This window comes from Mauremys mutica, chromosome 24 (genome assembly GCF_020497125.1).
Source record: "Mauremys mutica isolate MM-2020 ecotype Southern chromosome 24, ASM2049712v1, whole genome shotgun sequence".
In the NCBI taxonomy this organism is placed as follows: Eukaryota; Metazoa; Chordata; order Testudines; family Geoemydidae; genus Mauremys; species Mauremys mutica.
Window position 1 is genome coordinate 2,325,342 of NC_059095.1, and position 18,478 is coordinate 2,343,819.

Genomic DNA, 18,478 nt, shown 5'->3' on the forward strand with positions numbered 1-18,478 from the left:
CTGATCCCAAGGGATTTTCCTCTCGGCCGAGCTCTGGGAATGGAGCCCTGGGTGAGCAGGGCCGGGCCGGGTGTGGTGCTCCCACATTAACAGCTTGTGCTTTTTTACGAATGATTCTGCAGTGGGGGCTGGGGGGGGTGTGTCTTTTTTTGTGGCCCAGTTACAGCGCCTGTGAATTCTCTCCTCCCCTTTCCTGGATAGTCCCTCAGTCATTGTCCCAGCCCAGGGATCGCTGTCTGGGCAGATCTCCGGGGAGCGACTGTCTGCGTGTCTGAATGCAGCACAACCCAGGGCCCTAGCAACCGCCCTCCTGCTGCAACCGCCTCCCTGGGCACGCGGCCCCCCAGCCTTCCGGAAAATCAGACAAATGAGCTCTCGGGGCTGGACAGGGACAGCAGGGCTTGAACCAGCCCCCATGGCCTTGGGGTGGCTGAACTGAAACTGAGCTGAAAATGTGGCCCTGCCCTTCCTTCTCCAGGAGCTGGTCCCAGCTGTGGCTCCCTCCAGGCGGGGCTGGGGCCCCGTGAGCACCAGCTGGGGGTTTTGCAGGCTCTGCCTGTGCTTTCCACCCATGTCAAGCAGGGAGCCCCCATTTCCATTCTCCCCACTGGGGGGGCTGCGGAAAGATGCAGATGCTGCTGGGCTGGGGAGCACGGGCGCTGGGTGTGGAGGAAGGGGAATGCTGCGTCCGGTGGGGGTGTGTGTGTGTGAAGGCTCCTGGGGGCCAGGGAGGGGCTACTGCCCCAGGCCAGACCCGCATGGGGGTTCTGGGTGCTTTGGGGCCTGTGATGTGGGTGACGCCTGAGCCAGGGGAGCCAAACCCTCCTTGTGAGGCACCTGTAGGGCCTGACCCCCTGCAATGGGGGATGGAAATGAGCCTTGGCAGCAGCCTCCCTTCCGTGGGGCAGCTGCACCCAGGGGTCTGGCAGGCTGCTCGGCTGAAGGCTCCAGGGGCCACGCCCACCCCGGCTCCCCTGTTACAAGCTGCTCCTTTTCCTGGGGGCTCCCCTTGGCTTGACCGCGGGGGTGCAGGGAGCTGTGCTTTGGCTGAGGGGCCCAGCTCACGGGTGGCCCTTGCTCCAGGCGGCTGCGTCGCTCTCACCTTGGCCCTGGTCAGGGGAGGGCAGAGGCGGCCCAGCTCGCCCCCGCTCTGTGCCACAGGCTGAGGGACTTGCTTACAGCCGGCGCTGGGATTTACGGGAACACAACGCTAGCCCCACAGCCGGGCCTTAACTGCCCCCTCGCTGCCCCACCAGCCCATGGTGGAGAAGGAATTTCCCCCAACATACTGCAGTCTGCAACTGCCAGCCTGCAGGGAACCCAGCTGCTGGGGCCTGGGGGGTCTCTCTGCAGCCCCCCGCCCACCTCCGACTGCCCCTCCGCGTAAGCCTCAGGGACAGACACTGGTTACATAAGGGGTGAGATGCTGCAAAAAGCTCCCCCCCGCCCTCCGAAATGCTCGGCCCGGTGGCCAGGGGCGGCTCTAGGCACCAGCAAACCAAGCTGTTGCCTAGGGCGGCCAAATCTAGGGGGCGGCAGGCTGGGCCGGTGGACCTGCCGCAGTCATGCCTGCGGGAGGTCCACCGGAGCCGCGGACGAGCGGACCTGCCGCAGGCATGACTGCGGAGGGGGCGCTCGTCCCGCGGCTCGGCTGGACCTCCCGCAGGCATGACTGCGGCAGCTCAAGCGGAGCCGCCGGACCCGCGAACCGTCCGCAGCCGTGCCCGCGGGAGGTCCGCTCGTCCCGGGGCTCCGGTGGACCTGCCGCGGGAGCTCAACCGGAGCCGCGGGAAGAGGGGACCCGCCGCGGGACCGAGGAAGGGCGGCGCAGCACACCGCGCTGCTTGGGGCAGCCTATTTTCTAGAGCCGCCCCTGCCGGTGGCTAGCCAAGCTCACTCCTGCCAGGGCAGCTCTAGTCTCCCTCCTCCGCTGGGAGGGCCTGCAGTCCCTGCCCCTCCTCCCCCCACAGGGTGCTGGGGATGAGCTGCTGTTTGGGTCACATTCCTGCCCCCATCTTATATTGCTGCAATAGCTTTGACTTCCCCACCCCCCATTACTCAAATGCGGCCACCTCTGGGGTGGAACACAGCAGATGCTTTAACAGCACACAGCACCACTGCAGCACGCATTTGGATGGGGACTTGAAGAATCCTCTGTCCAGCTACCACTGCGGGAATCTGACCAGGAAGCAGGTTACCAGTTTTATTCATAAAATATCCCTGTACCTGGTTGCATTTATTCTAGACGTCAGAATGAGTAAGGCCGCTGGGTGATTTTACACAGAGGAGGGGGATGATTTCCTGAGGAGAAATTAAATCAAATGCAGGCCACAGAACCCCACGCACACCACTCCCAGGCTTAGGGAGAATGGCTATTCATGCCCTCGTTAAAGCTCCCTCCAGGGCAAATGTCCAACCCCTCCCCCCGCAGGGAGCAAGGGCCTTGGCCGTGGTAGGACCCAAACTGTGGAAAAACAAAGCTACCAAAAAAAGAGTTTGTTCTAATAGCTCATCCAGTGATTTCCCCCCCCTGCCCCACACAGTGGCCTGCAGCCCAAGACCCCCCAGCTGCAAGTTCCCTGCTGGGATGGGGTTTGCTCTGCCGTGGTGTGGGGAGGGGGAGCGGCTTGGCCGAAGCAAGCTGGGGAGAAATCGCCTAGAAGATGCTGTCCCCATTCTGGCTGAGCTTGGGGCCCCTCCCCCCACTCCCAACTGGCTCCAATGCAGGCTGGGGAGACGCTGATGCACCAACACCCCCGCCGCGTTACTCCTGCCCCCTTGGTGGGCACAGACAAGCAGCCAGCGGCCTCGGCCTGACAGGCGTGTCCCAGCAGGGAGGCTGGTTGTCTCTACCCAAAGCGGGGGAGCTGGCGTGCCCAGGCCCAGGCAGGAGAGGAGAAGGGCTGGCCGCAGGGCAGAGAGCCGTTGGGAGCCCCTGCCCGTGGCAGGTAGCCCACAGGGTACTTTCCACGCGGGAGCCCTGCAGGTCACGGGGTGCCTGGGCCCGGCTGCAGCTGTGGTTAGGAGGCTGCCAGGTACTGGTGGAAGTAGAGGCCAAAGAGGCTGGTGATCACTTGGCAAACAGCCACCCACCAGATCAGGAAGGCGAAGAGTCCGCGGTAGAAAAGCGGGGTAAGGATGGCGCCCAGCGCGCCCGTGATCTGCGCCACCGTGGCCTGCATGTCCTCTCCTCCCTCCTCCTCAGCCGAGGGAGCAGCAGGCCGGGCCGGTGCAGCGCCCACCGCCGGGGAGACGGGTTGGGGCTCGGGGAACAGGCCCCACGAGTAGTCACCTGCAAGGCAGAGGGGACTGGTGAGCGTGAGGGGAGCCAAGCTGATCCCACACCCCTGGCAGGGGCAGAGCACACCCCTCCAGTCCCAGCCAGCCCTGCGGGGACAGGTCCCGCCAACTGCTCCCTGCAGCACCTGTCCTGTCCCCCAGCTGCTGGGGTGTTTCCCGGCCCTGCTCAGCCCACTGCAAACGGTGACTCAGGGCCAGGGGAGGTGTGCCCCGGTTTACAGACCGGCAAGGGACTGCCAGCCAGGCTGGCTCAGACCAGGGCCAGCACCAGCCACTGCAGGAGGAGGTGCATGAACCCTGCAGATGTGGGACAATCCGCCCTCCCAACCCCCTCAGCAGGACATCGAACCTTCCTTCCAAGCTGGGTGTTTAGGGCTGGGGCTCCCTTCCCCTGCCAGCCAGCGCCAGGTGCAGGGACCCCAGTTCAGTCTGGGCCCTGAGACCCGACAAACTCATTTCACACAGGGCCCCTCAGCTGCAGCGGAGAGGTAATCAGGGAGAGTAGCTAGAGGCAGACGCAGCTCCAGTGACCTGCTCCAAATTGCAGCCCCGATGCTGATCCCTCAAGCAAGGCTCTGAAAGGCCCCCCCGACCCCCACCTCTTGGGGTGGCAAGTTGCAAAGGGCCCGCCAGCCCCCAGGCGGCTCCCTACCCAGAGATTTGAGAAGCAGCGTGCAGTGCAGCGTGAGGATGATGGGGCCCAGGTACTGCAGGCTGACCACGGTGACGTAGCAGTAAATCCTCGCGACCTAGAAACGGAGAGGGAATCAGCACTGCAGGGACGCGCGCCACCTCGTGGGTAGGAGCACCAGACGGCTCTGCAAGCCTGGGCAAGTCACTACCCTCTCGGTGCCTCTCCCCTGCCCATGCAGAAGGGACTGTCTCCCGGGGCTGGGCCTGGCAGAACGAGGCCCGCACGGTGCGACTGTACAACCCATACTAGAGGGGAGAGTCAGGAAGGAAAGCGATCGAGAGGAAAGGAAACATCCTGTCTTTGCCCAAGGCCAGTGCTGTCTAGACCCCGGTGTGGGTCGCCTGTGCACCGTCTCGGGCCAGGTGCTTACAGGGGAACAGATCTAGCTACGGCCAGGAGGGGGGGATCTCCCTGGAGCTGAGGGGTGCTGGGACCCAGGGTCCTACAGCCGGCTCAATGGAGCTGGTTCACAAGCCTCCCAGGAGGCTGGAGAGCGACCGGCCTCAGACTCCTGGGCTGTTTCCACAGCAGGGAGCCTGAATCTGCTTTTTGCCCCAGCTGCCTGAGTTACTCTGTGCCCCGCCGGCGCCTACCTTGCGCTGGATCTCCAGGGCAGTGATGCGCCCAGCTTCCCTCTTCATCTGCTCCACCCAGTGCTCCGCCAGCTGGAGGTAGGCCTGCAGGTGGTGGCGCGTCATGGCCAGGCGCAGCAGGCAGAGGGCGACAATGGTCCAGAGGCGCGTGGAGTTGTAGGCAGAGTCCGACATGCTGGGGCAAGAGGACAGGAGAGTTAGTGTGAAGGGGGCAGAATTCACCTTCAAAGGGCACAGCTTGGACTATACAGCAAGGGACACATCAGAAACAGCAGGGTCTGATGGGAGTTTAGCCAGCACTGCCAGAAAAGTCAGGGATGTTACCAATAGTAGAACAGAGACAGAGCCAGGACTCCTGGGTTCTGTCCCCAGCTCTGGGAGGGCAGTGGGGTCTAGCAGTTGGAGGCACCTGGGTGCCAGGACTCCTGGGTTCTGTTCCCAGCTCTGGGAGGGCAGTGGGGTCTAGCAGTTAAGAGGCAGGAGGCACCTGGGTGCCAGGACTCCTGGGTTCTGTCCCCAGCTCTGGGAGGGCAGTGGGGTCTAGCAGTTGGAGGCACCTGGGTGCCAGGACTCCTGGGTTCTATTTCTTGGCTCTACCAAGCACTCATGTGTCCTTGGTGGAAAGTCCCTTCCCCTCACTAGCGAGGTTGATGTCACTGACTCATGGGGGTGGCGCGTCTGAACAATAAAGCACTGGCAGATGCTGGGATGGCCGGGGGTAGCACAGGGCACAGGACGGACCCATGTCTGCACCTGGTGGATGGGGAAGGGAACAGACTTGGACACCCCCTCCCCTTGCCTGCCTGCTGACCACAGGGACCCACTCACATCTGGACCGTTTGCTTCCCCATGGGTGCACGAAGCAGCAAGTCTCGGGAAATGGGCTTGATCCACATGAGCACCACGACCAGGGGTGCCAGGAAACTCGCGTGGAGCAGGATCCTGCCGGGGGGATAAAGAACTGGAGTCAGAGCCTGTCAGAGTCCAGGTGTCCCCCATCTCCGCACCCTCAACCATGGGCTCCTGGCAGCGTTCAGCTGAAGGCGCCGCCAGCCGGCCCCCTCGGGAAAAGCAACACCCTCCGGGTATCTGAGGGGAGGGAGCTAGGGGGAGGGATTTTAGAGGGACAGAGCCAGGTAACCTGGCCCGTGTCCTGCCCCCAGCATACAGTCAGCACCTGCATAGACCTGGCAAACTTATCAGAGGTCCATTTCCTGGCAGAGCTCCTGTCTCTACACCCCACCCCCTCGCCCTGTGTCTGAATGACACCCCTGCTTTACATCTGCAAAGCACCTCCCATGCCACAGGGCTTGTGCATGGCTCGCACTGCTGCCACCTCTGGGGTGGGGCAGTACCCAGGGGAACAGAGCTCCCCACACAGTCAGACAGCAGCCAGGGGTGGCGGCCTTGTGCCGTCTCGCAGCCCACCCATAACGCTGGCTGCTTCACAGACAAGCAGGAGGTCACTCAACTGGGTCATTGGCCTGTCCGCAGCCATCTTCAGAGCGTCCAGGTGAGTCTGCGCCAGCCGCAACCCCGGGAACGTCAGACACGCGCCAATGAACGAACAAAGGGCCACCAGCCCCAGCTTGAAGGTCAGTTTGGTGATGGGAACTCTGCAGACACGGAGCGGGGTCATCAAGGGTCAGATAAGGCCACGACACGTTAACAGACAAAATTCAGCCTGTGGCCGAGTTAGCACGAGGACAGGGAAGGCTCTTCCTCAGGGACCAGCAGAGGCGAAAACACACAGACCTTGTGCCCTTTTTATGCTTCTATCTGATGGATAAAAATAGGTCGGGAAAGGTTCTCTGCATAATGCTAGCATTAAGAGAAGCTTTCCAAGCCTTTTTGACCCTGGTTTTCCCCAGAAGAGGATGGGTGGCTGGCTGGGGAACTAGGGGCATTATGACAGCACAGAAGAGAAATCTGATGGGTAAGGTTTTTTTATTCAGTCTTTGTTTCTGTCAGGTTAGTTAACATTCATTTAACTCCAATGTCCAAAACACACTTAGGAGAAAAATATTCTTTGTTAAAGATTCAAGCCCTCCCATCTCTTCTAAATATATGGAGATATGCCTATCTCATAGAGCTGGAAGGGACCTTGAAAGGTCATTGAGTCCAGCCCCCTGTCTTCACTAGCAGGACCAAGTACTGTCCCTGACAGATTTCCTTCTGATCCCTAAATGCCCCCCTCAAGGATTGAGCTCACAACCCTGGGTTTAGCAGGCCAATGCTCAAACCACTGAGCTATCCCTCCCCCCTGTTCAATTAAAGGCAGCTTACATCTCTGAGACCTCCAAGAAATCCTCCAGCAAAATCAGACTCAACATTCCTGATATTTCTAAGGTTAAAAAACAAGCAACAAAAAATCCCATGAAAATAAAAATACTTACTCTATGGAACTGAAACTCAGCCACCTTACAGAAGGCAGCTGAACCGGTGACACAAAGGGCTGGTGACCGGAATGGCTGCAAAGACTCAAAAAGCTCAATCCTGCCCCCCACCCCACGTGCCTTCCTATTACCTGCTCGGCCAGACTTACGTCCATTCCCATCCTCGCTGCTTTAAGAAAATCTCCAGGTTATCACTGACATTGGCAAGCCCTGTAGAAAACCGAGACATGGGTGAGTAGGAGAGATTGTGTTGGAAGGGAAGAGGCAGCAGGTGACGGGGAAAGCAATGGTGTAGCTTTATTCCAATCGCTACAGCAGGTTCCTCAGTAAGTCACTCAGGGTGAAATGGTCAAAAGCGCCTAAAGGCTCATCAACACGGGAAAGTTATATCGATAGGGGGGGAATTTAAACCACTGCAGTAATACCAGTACAGAATCCCACGGGGACACGCTGAGTCCAGTAAAGGGGCCTTTTTAAAGTTTAGCTTATGTTGCTTTGGAAGTGGTATAAACTACTTTGGTGTGCTTTAAGAGTGCCGGCGTGCTAATGAACTATGCCAGCAAAGTGCGTCTAGCGTGGACGCAGCTATACTGGCAAAGACCCGCTTGGTACTGACATAGTCAACCCCCCTCTCCTCCTCAGGAGCACAATGTTAGACCGGCCCAAGCACAGCTGTGCCAGACTGCAGTGTGTCCACACGAGGAGCGATTCGATCAAGCAGAGCACTTCCCTACATGTGGGACTCCAAGCCTTAGAGCTACGCACATGTGGGTGGGTCAGTTCGTGAGTGACAGCGAGATCCCTCGGGGTGCAAGGAGCTGGCTGGGATAAATATTATTTGTCTGTTTAAGGGGTTGTAACAAGAGAACGAGTGGGGAAACAGAACCACAAAACCCACAGACTGAAAGCAAGCGCATCCCACCCTCCAGCCCCCTAAACGGCTCATCTGGAGAGGGGCTTGGGGGGTCAGTTTTCTGCACAGCACTATTTCATTGGGCAGAGAGAGCCTGATCCCTCGTCACTGCCACTGGTGAAAATAGGGAGTAACCCCATTGCTGGCAGGAGACTTCCCCAGCTATAAGCGAGAGCAGAATCAGGCCGTCTCCTGTGAGGAGTTGCTGGCTCCCAGGAGCTAGTCAGACAGCCCTTCCTAGGCTCCTTTGCCACCCCACCAATGCGGCTGGTCAAAGGGTGATAAAAGCCAGCAGTAAAAGTAATTAGCCAGCATTTAACTAGACAAAAGCAGGGGGGGATTCAGAGCCCACGGTGGTACGTCACATCACATGACCTCACTGCAAAGACTGGGTGAGGCGGTCCTTTGGCACGCAGCACCAGGCTGCTGACAGCTGGGTCCAGCACCATGCCCAGGGCAGGTCCGCGCGCTGTTCAGCAATCGGAATACAGGGATGGCCAGTATCCACCTAGTCCCGTCTCCTGTCTCCAGCAGTGGCTAGGACCAGCTGCTTCAGAGGAAGGCACAGGAAACCCAGCAGTTTTGGGCTAACCTGTCTCCAGGGAATGTTCCTTCCTGACCCCTGCTACTTAGAGTTGACTCATGCCCTGGAGCTTGGGGATTTTTAGCCCTTCTCAAACTCTTGGGGTTTTTTAATCCTTACTGCTGTAACATTACATAGTCTTGTCCTCCATATTAATCTTTTTGCACAAAATCCCACTGAGCTCTTGGCCTCAGTGCTGTTTTACAGCAGCGAGTTCCACAGGTTAATTATTTATTGCATGGAAAAGCACTTTCCTTTTATTCATTTAAAGTGGCTACCTGGGCCGTGGCTAGCACGGTGCTCAGGGCCCGTCATTACAGCAAAAGCTCCCGCAACAGGGAGAGCACTGTAACAGCTTGGACCTGCCTGCCTATGTCTGTGGGTCTGTCTAGCTAGGGGCGGTTGATGTTAGCTGACTGAGTTAAGGGTTAACCTGCACTGATGTCAGGGGAGAGATCGGGATTAGCCAGAATGGGTTGGCTCATCCCAAACTAACTTCAACCGCTTTGCTTAGTCTAGACAATCCCCCTGCGGGGTTGTCTAACAGTTTAACATGCATGGGGACAGGTTTGTACCACAATGGCCAAACAGGGCAGATTTCCTGCCACACACTCACATCTACCATAGACTGGGGTCGGTCACAGAACAACGGTGCTATGCACAACCCCCCAGTACATCTGGGCACTTGGAGGTAATGGGCCCCCATCCCACAATCGGATCCCGAAGCACAGAGCCACGGGTGCACACTAGCAGCATCACCGCATGCAGACACGTCCCCTGCCACAGCCACATCTGCACACGGTTCCAACCACAGCTGGTAAGTCCATGGCAGGCCTGGCTCATCCCTACTGAGGGACCTGCTGCCGTGGTGCTCAAATCCCCCTGTCTGCCCAATCCCCAGCTCTCTCCCCACACCTGGCACGGCCCCAGCCCCAGCCCCAGCGCTCACTGACCCGAGTCGAGGCCGAACTCCAAGTAGTCCTCCCGCACGACGAGCGCCACCATGGCGATGAGGAGGAAGAAGGCGGCGAAGGTGAGGCAGACGGAGCGCTCGCCCCCCTCCTCTGAGCGGAAGTAATGGTGCATCACCATGAAGAAGATCTTGCTGCAGGCGCAGCGGGGTTGGTGTTAAAGAAACCAGCGGGGCTTGGCCTTTACATAGCCCCAAACGCTCACTGAACAGACGTCTCACACCAGGGGACCCCACTTGGTGGCTACAGACAGTTCTCCCCCTTTGGACGGCTCCTGCCTGCTGGCCCCGGGGTGAGGCCAGTTTGCTGGGCCTCAGCGTAACTCCTAATGGAGAAAGGTCTCCCTCTCACGCATGTGTGGGCATGGCTGGAGGCCGTGGCAGAGAGGCCAAAGGCTGGGTGGGCCATGGAGAGCAAGCTGCCCCCTCGGGCCGGGCAGCGAGCCCCCCAACAGGGACGAGCAGCAGCGCTCAGGAGTGGGGGACGTGCGCGCCTGAGCCTCAGGGAACGTGGAGCCGGCACCTTTCACCGGGGAATACAAACCAGTATAAAACCAAACACACGCCTCTGTCTAGTCACCGTCTGAGGGCTGGGAGAGACCCGGGCTGCAGCCGTCAGGAAGGCCCTTGTAGTCATGGTGATGAGACCAGCTCTGTCACTCACTCTGTGTGTGGCCTTGGGTAAGGCACTTAGCCAACCTGGGCCTCAGTTCCCGTCTGTAAGGCAGGGAGGCGAATCCCCCACCGCCTTGGTCTATCTATGGGGTGGGGGCTGGCTGCCTGTTAGCACAGGCCTAGGGAGCAGCTGGCACAATGGGCCCCCGATCTCATTTGGGGGAGGCTCCTGTAACGACATCCTCACTGGGGCCTGAGTGTGTGTGGGGGAGACACAATCAACGCACCAGGTGGCCCAGCCTGGGGAGGTTTTGTCCCTGTGGGTTACACTGGGGCCTGACCCCAGGGCTCACTCTGCCAAACTCTCAGAAGCCCAGCCCAGCCCCTGCTAGCTACGAGGGGCAGGCCGAGCCCAAAGGGGATTCTCCCCTCTCCATTCGGATGATCACAGCATAGGCAGAGCTGACTTGGCTGCCAGAAGCCCGTCCCAGGTGACTTCGGCAGGGAGGGGTTTATAGCGCAGCCTCCTGCCGAGGGGAGAATCAGGGTTTCCCTGAACAATCGGGCCCTAGGGCGGGATGCCTTGTGCCTGCTGCTGAGGTTAAATACCCTGGCATTAGGGAGGCTGCCTGGTTGTTGTATCCACCCCAGCCACATGCTCTGCAGGGAAGAACTGCGAGCGGGTGAGGCGGCCCGACCAGCAGGCTGAGCACGATCGACCTGCTGGGTGCCACAGCCTGGGGCCAGGCCGGAGAGGGGCAGAAGCGTGTGACTGCACCTAAGGAGAAGGCCTGAGAGGTTAACTGAGAGGGACTCTCTGGGGTGTCGCCTGCTGGCAAGAAGGGGCAATTATGGGTAATGAAAGGAAACAATTTGAGCCCTTTCTTTAGGGTCCCCAAGGCCGGGTTTTGCTCCCCACCCCCATTAGCAGCCAGGCCCCAAGGCTTGGCCCGTGCTGCCAATCCCCCGGCGCCCTGCATCCATCACCCGCAGGGAAGGGGGAGGGACTGGCAGGCTACTCGGTGCTATGTACATGTTCACATAAACCCTAAATAAACCGCTGGGGAGTGGGCCGGCCGCCTTTTCTATGGGGATAGACAGACGGCCCAGGCGTCCCTGCTTTACTGCAGCCTGTAAAAGTGTCCATGAGCCCTTCCATCTATACAGATTGCAGCCGCCACGGCATTAGCACCTCGTAAAGCATGCACTTCAGCAGGCCCTGCCCGGTTCTCGGTGGGGAAGGCTCTCATTACGCAGCTTTATCACTTGTCAGGGAACTGTTTATAAGTCCATAAATTAAGCCATTCGGCCTTAGCCAGGCTTCTAATTGAAGAGGATGGTGGGTTTCTTCCCCCGTTATTTTGCCTGTCGCTGGCAGCCTTACGGAGCTGCGTGCACTGCCCTCTCCTTCCAGATCCCGGCACATGGTTAGGGAATTCCACCCCCCACATTGGGAACCCTGCTCCAGCCCCCACGGCAGAGGGGGCAGGGTAGGAAAGGAAGGATACAAGGAGAAGACGACCGTAAGCAGGCACCACAGGATGCCAACATTCATCTCCTTCTGGGGGTCCACCAGACAGTAGTAGCCTTCAGTGAAAAGGTAGACGAGGGTAGAGTAGACAGCAAAATCCACAAACCACTGGTACTCCAGGAAATAGCGCAGCACTGGGAACGGGCAGAGAGACGCAGGGCTGTCACCACCAGCCAGTGTGCAAGGAGCAAGCTCACCCTGCCCCCACCGCCTTGCAGCATGTGTGTGTGGGGGGGCAGCGAGGGACACTTCCCTCACCGAACTTCTTTGGTGCTCACAGGGCCATGGGCCTGAACAAGGGCCCTGAGAATCAGGACTCTTGGGTTCTGTAATAGGCTCTGGGAAGTGATTGGGGTCCCATAGATTAGAGCAGGGGTCTTGGGAGTCAGGACTCCTGGGGTCTATTCCCTGGCTCTGCCTTAGAAAACTCAGGTCAGTCACGCCCCCTCCCCACCCCACAGGCCTTCAGCCACTGCGCACAGACTGCCTCTGATGTGTGGGAATTACCAAGAGCATCCACTGTGGTTACTGGGGTGGTCTCCAAGTGCAGGTTGATGTCCTTGGGCACTGACAGGGGCTTATCCTCTGCGACCCCATTCAGCCTCCTGCGAGAGAGAAACAGGCTCAGAATGGCAGGAACAGAGCACAGCGAGGGTGGCACAAAGTTCCTGGACAGCAGCCCACAGAGCTGGAATTAAGCTCCCTGCCTCCGTTGGTTGTATCCAGCTGCTGTCACTTACCGTGGACTTAGCCCTGGTCCGCACACAAATTTGGTTCTGGTATAACTAGGTGAGTTAGGGTGGTACAGTTATACAGGTACAATGCCTCGTGCAGACGCAGTTACCCCAGGATAAAAGCGTCCATCAGTATAACTCAGGTTCTCAAACTTCATTGCACCATGAGCCCCTTCTGACAACAAAAATTACTACATGACCCGGGGGGGAGCCTGAACCCACCAAAGCCCTGCTATCCCAGGCCGGGGGGTCTGTAACCTGAGCCCCGCCACCCAGGGCGGACGCCCTCGGGCTTCAGCGTTGGCCCCTGGCAGTAGGGTTCGGGCCTAATGCCAGCCCTGGCAACCCCATTAAAAAAGGGTCACGACCCATGGTTTGAGAACCATTGGTATAACTTATTTCCCCACCAGCACATTTATCCAGACACAGCTGTGTCCACACTCACAGTGTGTGTGTTTCACTGCTTCAGCTGGACCAGTGTAGGTTGTGACGTTATTGATATAAACTGGGACCATATAGAACATGGTTTGCAACCAAGGTCCTGTAGTGGCACCAAATCTTATGTAAAGGGGGTCATATAAGGTGTCTAAGACCAGGTTATGGGTTGCTGGTTATGATTATGCTGTCTGTATGTCTGTATCATTTTGTAGTTGAAGTTATAAGTATTGGCTCTGTACTGTCTGTATTTTGTATTGTGCTCTGCTTCTGGGTGACACCGCAGGCAAGTTGGTGTTAGCCCTGCCTAGCCTGCTTGATGGCCCATTAAGGACCATCAGCTACACAACTGACCCATGGAGAGAAGGCAGACACGCCTTGTGACTCAGCAAAGTATGCAGGGACTTGTCCATGTGACTACAGACTCCATTTTGCTGTAATTTTCCACAGTAAGGACAAAGAGGTTCTTACACCTGGAAAAGCCTATATAAGGCTGATGCCTCATCTCCATCTTGTCTTCAATCCTGCTTCTTACCTCTGGAGGGACTTTGCTACAAGCTGAAGCTCTGCACAAGGGACTGATGACCCATCCCAGCGGGGGATGTTCCAAAGACTTGATTTGAACCTGCAGTTTATGCCATCACTGCTACAAGCCTGAACTAAGAACTTTGCCATCACTGTACGTAATTGATTCCATTTAACCAATTCTAGTTCTCATCTCTACCTTTTTCCCTTTATGAATAAACCTTTAGATTCTAAAGGATTGGCAACAGCGTGATTTGTGGGTAAGATTTGATGTGTATATTGACCTGGGTCTGAGGCTTGATTCTTTGGGATCGAGAGAACCTTTTTCTTTTATTGCGGTGTTGGTTTTCATAACCATTCATCCCCAGGACGAGTGGCACTGGTGGTGATACTGGGAGACTGGAGTGTCTAAGGAAATTGCTTGTGTGACTTGTGGTTAGCCAGTGGGGTGAAACCAAAGTCATTTTTGTCTGGATGGTTTGGTTTGCCTTAGAGGTGGAAAAACCCCAGCCTAGGGCTGTGACTGCCCTGTTTGAGCAATTGGTCCTGAATTGGCATTCTCAGTTGGGTCCTGCCAGAACCGCATCGTCACATAGGTAAAGCAACAGAACGTGTGCATCTAGACAAGGCTTGAGACTGATGGGGGCAGGTGCCACTGTTTCAGATGGGTGCGTATTTGCATGCATCTTGCACCACAGATCCCCGATTGGAGCCTCTGGGTGCTACCCCTGCCCTGACTGCTCACCACACCATCTCTCCCCAAAGATGGGGGCAGGCCTGGAAGAGGAGAGGCACAATTTTCACTCCAAACCTTCCAATCGTCACACGCAATAACAAACCATGGGCTGCAGCGGAGCCGCTCACCGGTCTCGCTTGGTCTTGGGCTTCTGCTTCCCAGCCAGGGCACACAACTCCTCCTCCGAAGGGTGCTTGTAGCGATACAGGCTGGAGGGAGGTACAGGAGGGGGTCAGTGATGGGCAAAGTATAAACAAACAGCTGCGGGGGGTCAGAAATGTCTGACTGGACGAGAGAAAACCAGCAACACTGCAGGCGTCTGGAGAAGGGGCTGCAGGACGCTGGAAGGGCTGTACAGGGGAGGATGCTGAGAGTTGGGGTGTGGTGCTTAGGCACAGCCTGGTGTGTATGCGGGAGGGAGCCCAAGGGGGAATAGCGAAGGGGTGGGGATTGGGGTGCAGTGTTTGAAGGAAGAGATGCAAGCGTAGAACAGGGGCATCAGTTTGGAGCTGGCTGGAAAAGCCCCAGTACCTGCCGTTGCAGAGCAGCCAGCGAGCGAAGGAGCAGTGCGGGGACATCTTCTGCATGATGCTGGCCGTAAGCAGGCTCACCACCAGCTGCACCCCCATCACAGCCTGGCGCGGAAACGAAGACAATCAGAACCACAATGTCAGCAACAGGGCTTCTGCCCATCGCAGCGCATCCTCTGAGCCAGAACACCCCTGCCCAGATTCCTGGGCACACGAATGAGCGTTCAGTGGCTCTTCTGTCCAGGGGATCGTCTGGGTTTTCCAAAACTATCCTCTACATGGCTGGTGCTCTCTGAACCCAGCTGAGTGCAGAGGGCCTATGCTAGGCACAACATGGGACTGGGTGCATAGAGGTCTGTGTAGTCCCGTGACCTCCCCCAGATTCCTGTCAGACACGAATTTCCTAGCCCGCATGCCTCCTGAAGGATTTTGTTTAATTCAGAAAGTTGGGCCCAAGTGGATCCTTTCAGGATTCAAACCTGGATTTTGACGGGAGCCTGCGTGTTTCAAACCCAACGCATAAACCACTAAGCTGCAGCGGCCAGGACAGCGAAGTCAGGGTGCTGCTGTACGTCTCTCGAGGAGAAAAGAAAGAAAAAGACTCTCTAACAATCAGCTGGAGACAGGAGACGCAAGATGCTTCTGCAGATACACTGCAGCCATTTCATGTTGCCTGTAAGGCCTGGAAACCAGATACAGACGCCTCCCCTGCAGCAGAAGCAGCAATGCCTTCCTAAGCCCCCGGAAAGGGCACTAGAACTCCTATTTATAGGAGCGGGAAGAGCGGCCCAGATACTTAGGATCTTCCTGGGTCCCAGGCCTCCTCCCCTGCCAGCGGGTTTCATTCACCAGTGAAGTGCAGCAACTGCTCTGGGGCAGGAAGCTTTAGGGTCTGGTAAAGAGCAGGGGAAGGGCACTGGTGTGGGGCAGGGGTTAGGTTACCAGGGGCTGGGGCAGGAGGGAGTTAGGTTGGCGGAGCGGGGGGGAGGGGGGGTTACCAATGGCTGGAGCAGGGGGTTAGGTTGGCTGGGGGGTGGGTGGGGGGTAGGTTACCAGGGGCTGGGGCGAGGGGCAGGTGGTAAGTTACCAGGGGCTGGGGCAGGAGGGAGAGAGGTTGGCTGGGGAGGGGGAAGTTACAAGGGGCTGGGCAGGGGGAGGGGACTAGGTTGGCTGGGGGGGGGGGGAGGGCAAGTTGCCAGGGCTGGGGGGAGGAGTTAGGTTGGGTTGGGGGGGCAGGTTGCCAGGGTTGGGGCAGGGAGGTAGGTTGGCTGGGGGGCAGGTTACGAGGGGCTGGGGCAGTGGAGGGAGGTGGGTGGGGCAGGTTGCCGGGGGGGCAGGTTGCCAGGGGCTGCGGGGGGGAAGGTAGGTTGGGGGGAGGTTACCAGGGGCTGGGGGGGCAGGGAGGTAGGTTGGCTGGGGGGGCAGGTTACGGGGGGCTGGGGCAGTGGAGGTAGGTTGGGGGGCAGGTTGCCAGGGGCTGGGGGGGGAAGGTAGGTTGGGGGGGAGGTTACCACGGGCTGGGGGGGCGGTTAGGTTGGCTGGGGGGGCAGGTTACCAGGGGCTGGGGGTGGGGCAGGGGAGGTAGGTTGGGGGGGAGGTTACGAGGGGCTGGGGGGGGCAGGTTGCGAGGGGCTGGGGGGGGCAGGTTGCCATGGGCGGGGGGGGAGGTTGGGGGGGCAGGTTGCCATGGGTGGGGGGGACAGGTTACGAGGGGCTGGGGGGGGAGGTAGGTTGGCTGGGGGGGCAGGTTGCCATGGGCTGGGGGGGGAGGTAGGTTGGCTGGGGGGGCAGGTTGCCATGGGCGGGGGGGGAGGTGGGGGGGCAGGTTGCCAGGGGCTGGGGGGAGCAGGTTGCCAGGGGCTGGGGGGGGAGGTAGGTTGGCTGGGGGGGCAGGTTGCCATGGGCGGGGGGGGCAGGTTGGGGGGCAGGTTGCCAGGGGCTGGGGGGGGCAGGTTGCCAGGGGCTGGGGGGGAGGTAGGTTGGCTGGGGGGGCAGGTTGCCATGGGCTGGGGGGGGGAGGTAGGTTGGCTGGGGGGGCAGGTTGCCATGGGCGGGGGGGGAGGTGGGGGGGCAGGTTGCCAGGGGCTGGGGGGAGCAGGTTGCCAGGGGCTGGGGGGGGAGGTAGGTTGCCAGGGGCTGGGGGGGGAGGTAGGTTGGCTGGGGGGGCAGGTTGCCATGGGCGGGGGGGCAGGTTGCCATGGGCTGGGGGGGGAGGTGGGGGGCAGGTTGCCATGGGCGGGGGGGGGGGGAGGAGGGAGGGCGGTTGGCGGGGGGGGCAGGTTACGGGGGGCTGGGGCAGTGGAGGTAGGTTGGGGGGCAGGTTGCCAGGGGCTGGGGGGGGAAGGTAGGTTGGGGGGGAGGTTACCAGGGGCTGGGGGGGCAGGTAGGTTGGCTGGGGGGGCAGGTTGCCATGGGCGGGGGGGGAGGTTGGGGGGGCAGGTTGCCAGGGGCTGGGGGGGAGGTAGGTTGGCTGGGGGGGGCAGGTTGCCAGGGGCGGGGGGGGAGGTTGGGGGGGGAGGTTGCCAGGGGCTGGGGGGGGAGGTTGGGGGGGGAGGTTGCCAGGGGCTGGGGGGGGAAGTTGGGGGGGCAGGTTGCCAGGGGCGGGGGGGGAGGTAGGTTGGCTGGGGGGGCAGGTTGCCGGTCCCGGCGGTGTCTGAGCAGCTGCCCGGGCCCCCTACGATGCAGCTCGCAGGTCGCAGCCGAACTCGCTCCTGGGCTCCGCCAACACGGGGCCAGTTCCAGCCCCGGCTGCTCCCCCCGCCGCCCGCCCCCCGCCGAACCGGGGCTGCTCCCAGCGGGGTCCCGGCAGCACCGGGGACTCACCATGCCGGGGCCGGGGCGCGCGCACGAAGCCAGCAGCTACTCAGCGCATGGAACCCCAGCCCTCCCACAACCAATCACAGGCCGTCCTGCAGGTGACTGCCAGCGGCTTAGCCAATGATAGGGCAGCCTTTGGGAGAGGGGCGGGCCTTGACTCACGGCAAAGAGGTGCTGGATAAAGGCAGCCCCGCTCCTCCTCTCCCACCTGGTTCCGGTTCTCAGGAGTCCGGCGCATTGCATGTCGGGAGTTGTAGTTCCCGCCCGTGTGTCTCGCCTCTGGAGCCGGTTGACTTCGACCACCTCCAGATGTGCCCTGGGTGGGTGCCCCTGCCCCCCATGTGGCTGCCGGCTCTCCAGATGTGCAGGGAGCGGGCGACACTGGGGCAGCTGGCTCCTGTCTCTCCAGCGGGGTCTATGGTGTACTTTGATCGTGCTTTAGAATTTAGTGACCTTCCTTAAATAATAATCATAATTTATAACCCGATGCCGTTAAAAGGCACCGTTCAGCTTGAGGATCCCAAAGCATCTTGGAAACATCAATGAAGTAACTCTCCCATTCACCCTTGTGAGACAGGGCTGGGTTATTTATTCTATGATGAGTTATTCGTATTTCCATTTTACCGAGGGACAGAGAGAGATGAAATGACTGACTTCAGTGCCCCTTGCTCCAGCCACTAGTCAGCACTGACAAGGGATATGAACCACCGGAGGTGCAGAACATGGGATGGTAAGGGTGTGGGGGGGCAGGTGGAGGGAGAGAGGCAAATTAGCACTCCCACCCGTGTGCATTTTCCCAAGGAAAATGAGGCGTTTGGCCACCCTCATTTCAGTGACTGCGGGATGGCCTGTCAGATGGGTGCTCCCAGCTGCTCTAGGCAGACTCTCTCCCCAGGCAGCACAGGGATAATTGGATGTTGAGTCTTTTGCTCTTCAGCATTATAAGCCTCTTCAGGGTCATGCACGAGGGTCAGTCAGTGTAGCTGGCTAATAGAGCCCCTTCCTGGTGGCCAGACTGCATCGGGGTACCCGGCTAGTGCATGGGCAGCAGATCTATCAGCTGAGCCAAAAGGGAACTCCCCCAGCCCTAGGCTGAGTTGGTTAAT

General features: G+C 59.3%; 1 protein-coding gene across 3 annotated transcripts; it reads right to left on the minus strand.

Moving 5' to 3' along the window:
- Window positions 1-1,981: 1,981 nt before the first annotated feature.
- On the minus strand, window positions 1,982-17,516 carry TMEM161A (transmembrane protein 161A). 3 transcript variants are annotated; one of them, XM_044999031.1, is made up of 13 exons: window positions 17,379-17,394; window positions 15,035-15,131; window positions 14,557-14,660; window positions 14,154-14,234; window positions 12,103-12,200; window positions 11,573-11,729; window positions 9,433-9,584; window positions 7,133-7,193; window positions 6,060-6,203; window positions 5,416-5,529; window positions 4,588-4,762; window positions 3,953-4,049; window positions 1,982-3,292 (listed from the first exon to the last, which is right to left on the minus strand). In XM_044999031.1, exons 3-13 carry the CDS (start codon window positions 14,652-14,654, stop codon window positions 3,021-3,023), a joined length of 1,449 nt encoding a protein of 482 aa, XP_044854966.1. In that variant the 5' UTR covers window positions 14,655-14,660; window positions 15,035-15,131; window positions 17,379-17,394; the 3' UTR covers window positions 1,982-3,020. The 3 variants fall into 3 exon arrangements, with proteins under 3 accessions (XP_044854966.1, XP_044854964.1, XP_044854965.1); XM_044999029.1 differs by lacking the exon at window positions 15,035-15,131 and having other exon boundaries at window positions 17,379-17,516; XM_044999030.1 differs by lacking the exon at window positions 17,379-17,394 and having other exon boundaries at window positions 15,035-15,534.
- Between the last annotated feature and the right edge of the window lie 962 nt (window positions 17,517-18,478).

Coding starts and splice junctions, on each gene's coding strand:
- TMEM161A (XM_044999029.1), bottom strand. Junction 9,585..11,572: donor CTTACGGTCGTCTTCTCCTT/GTATCCTTCCTT, acceptor CTGCGCCTGCAG/CAAGATCTTCTTCATGGTGA. Junction 5,530..6,059: donor GCGGACAGGCCAATGACCCA/GTTGAGTGACCT, acceptor TCCCCCCGGCAG/GATCCTGCTCCACGCGAGTT.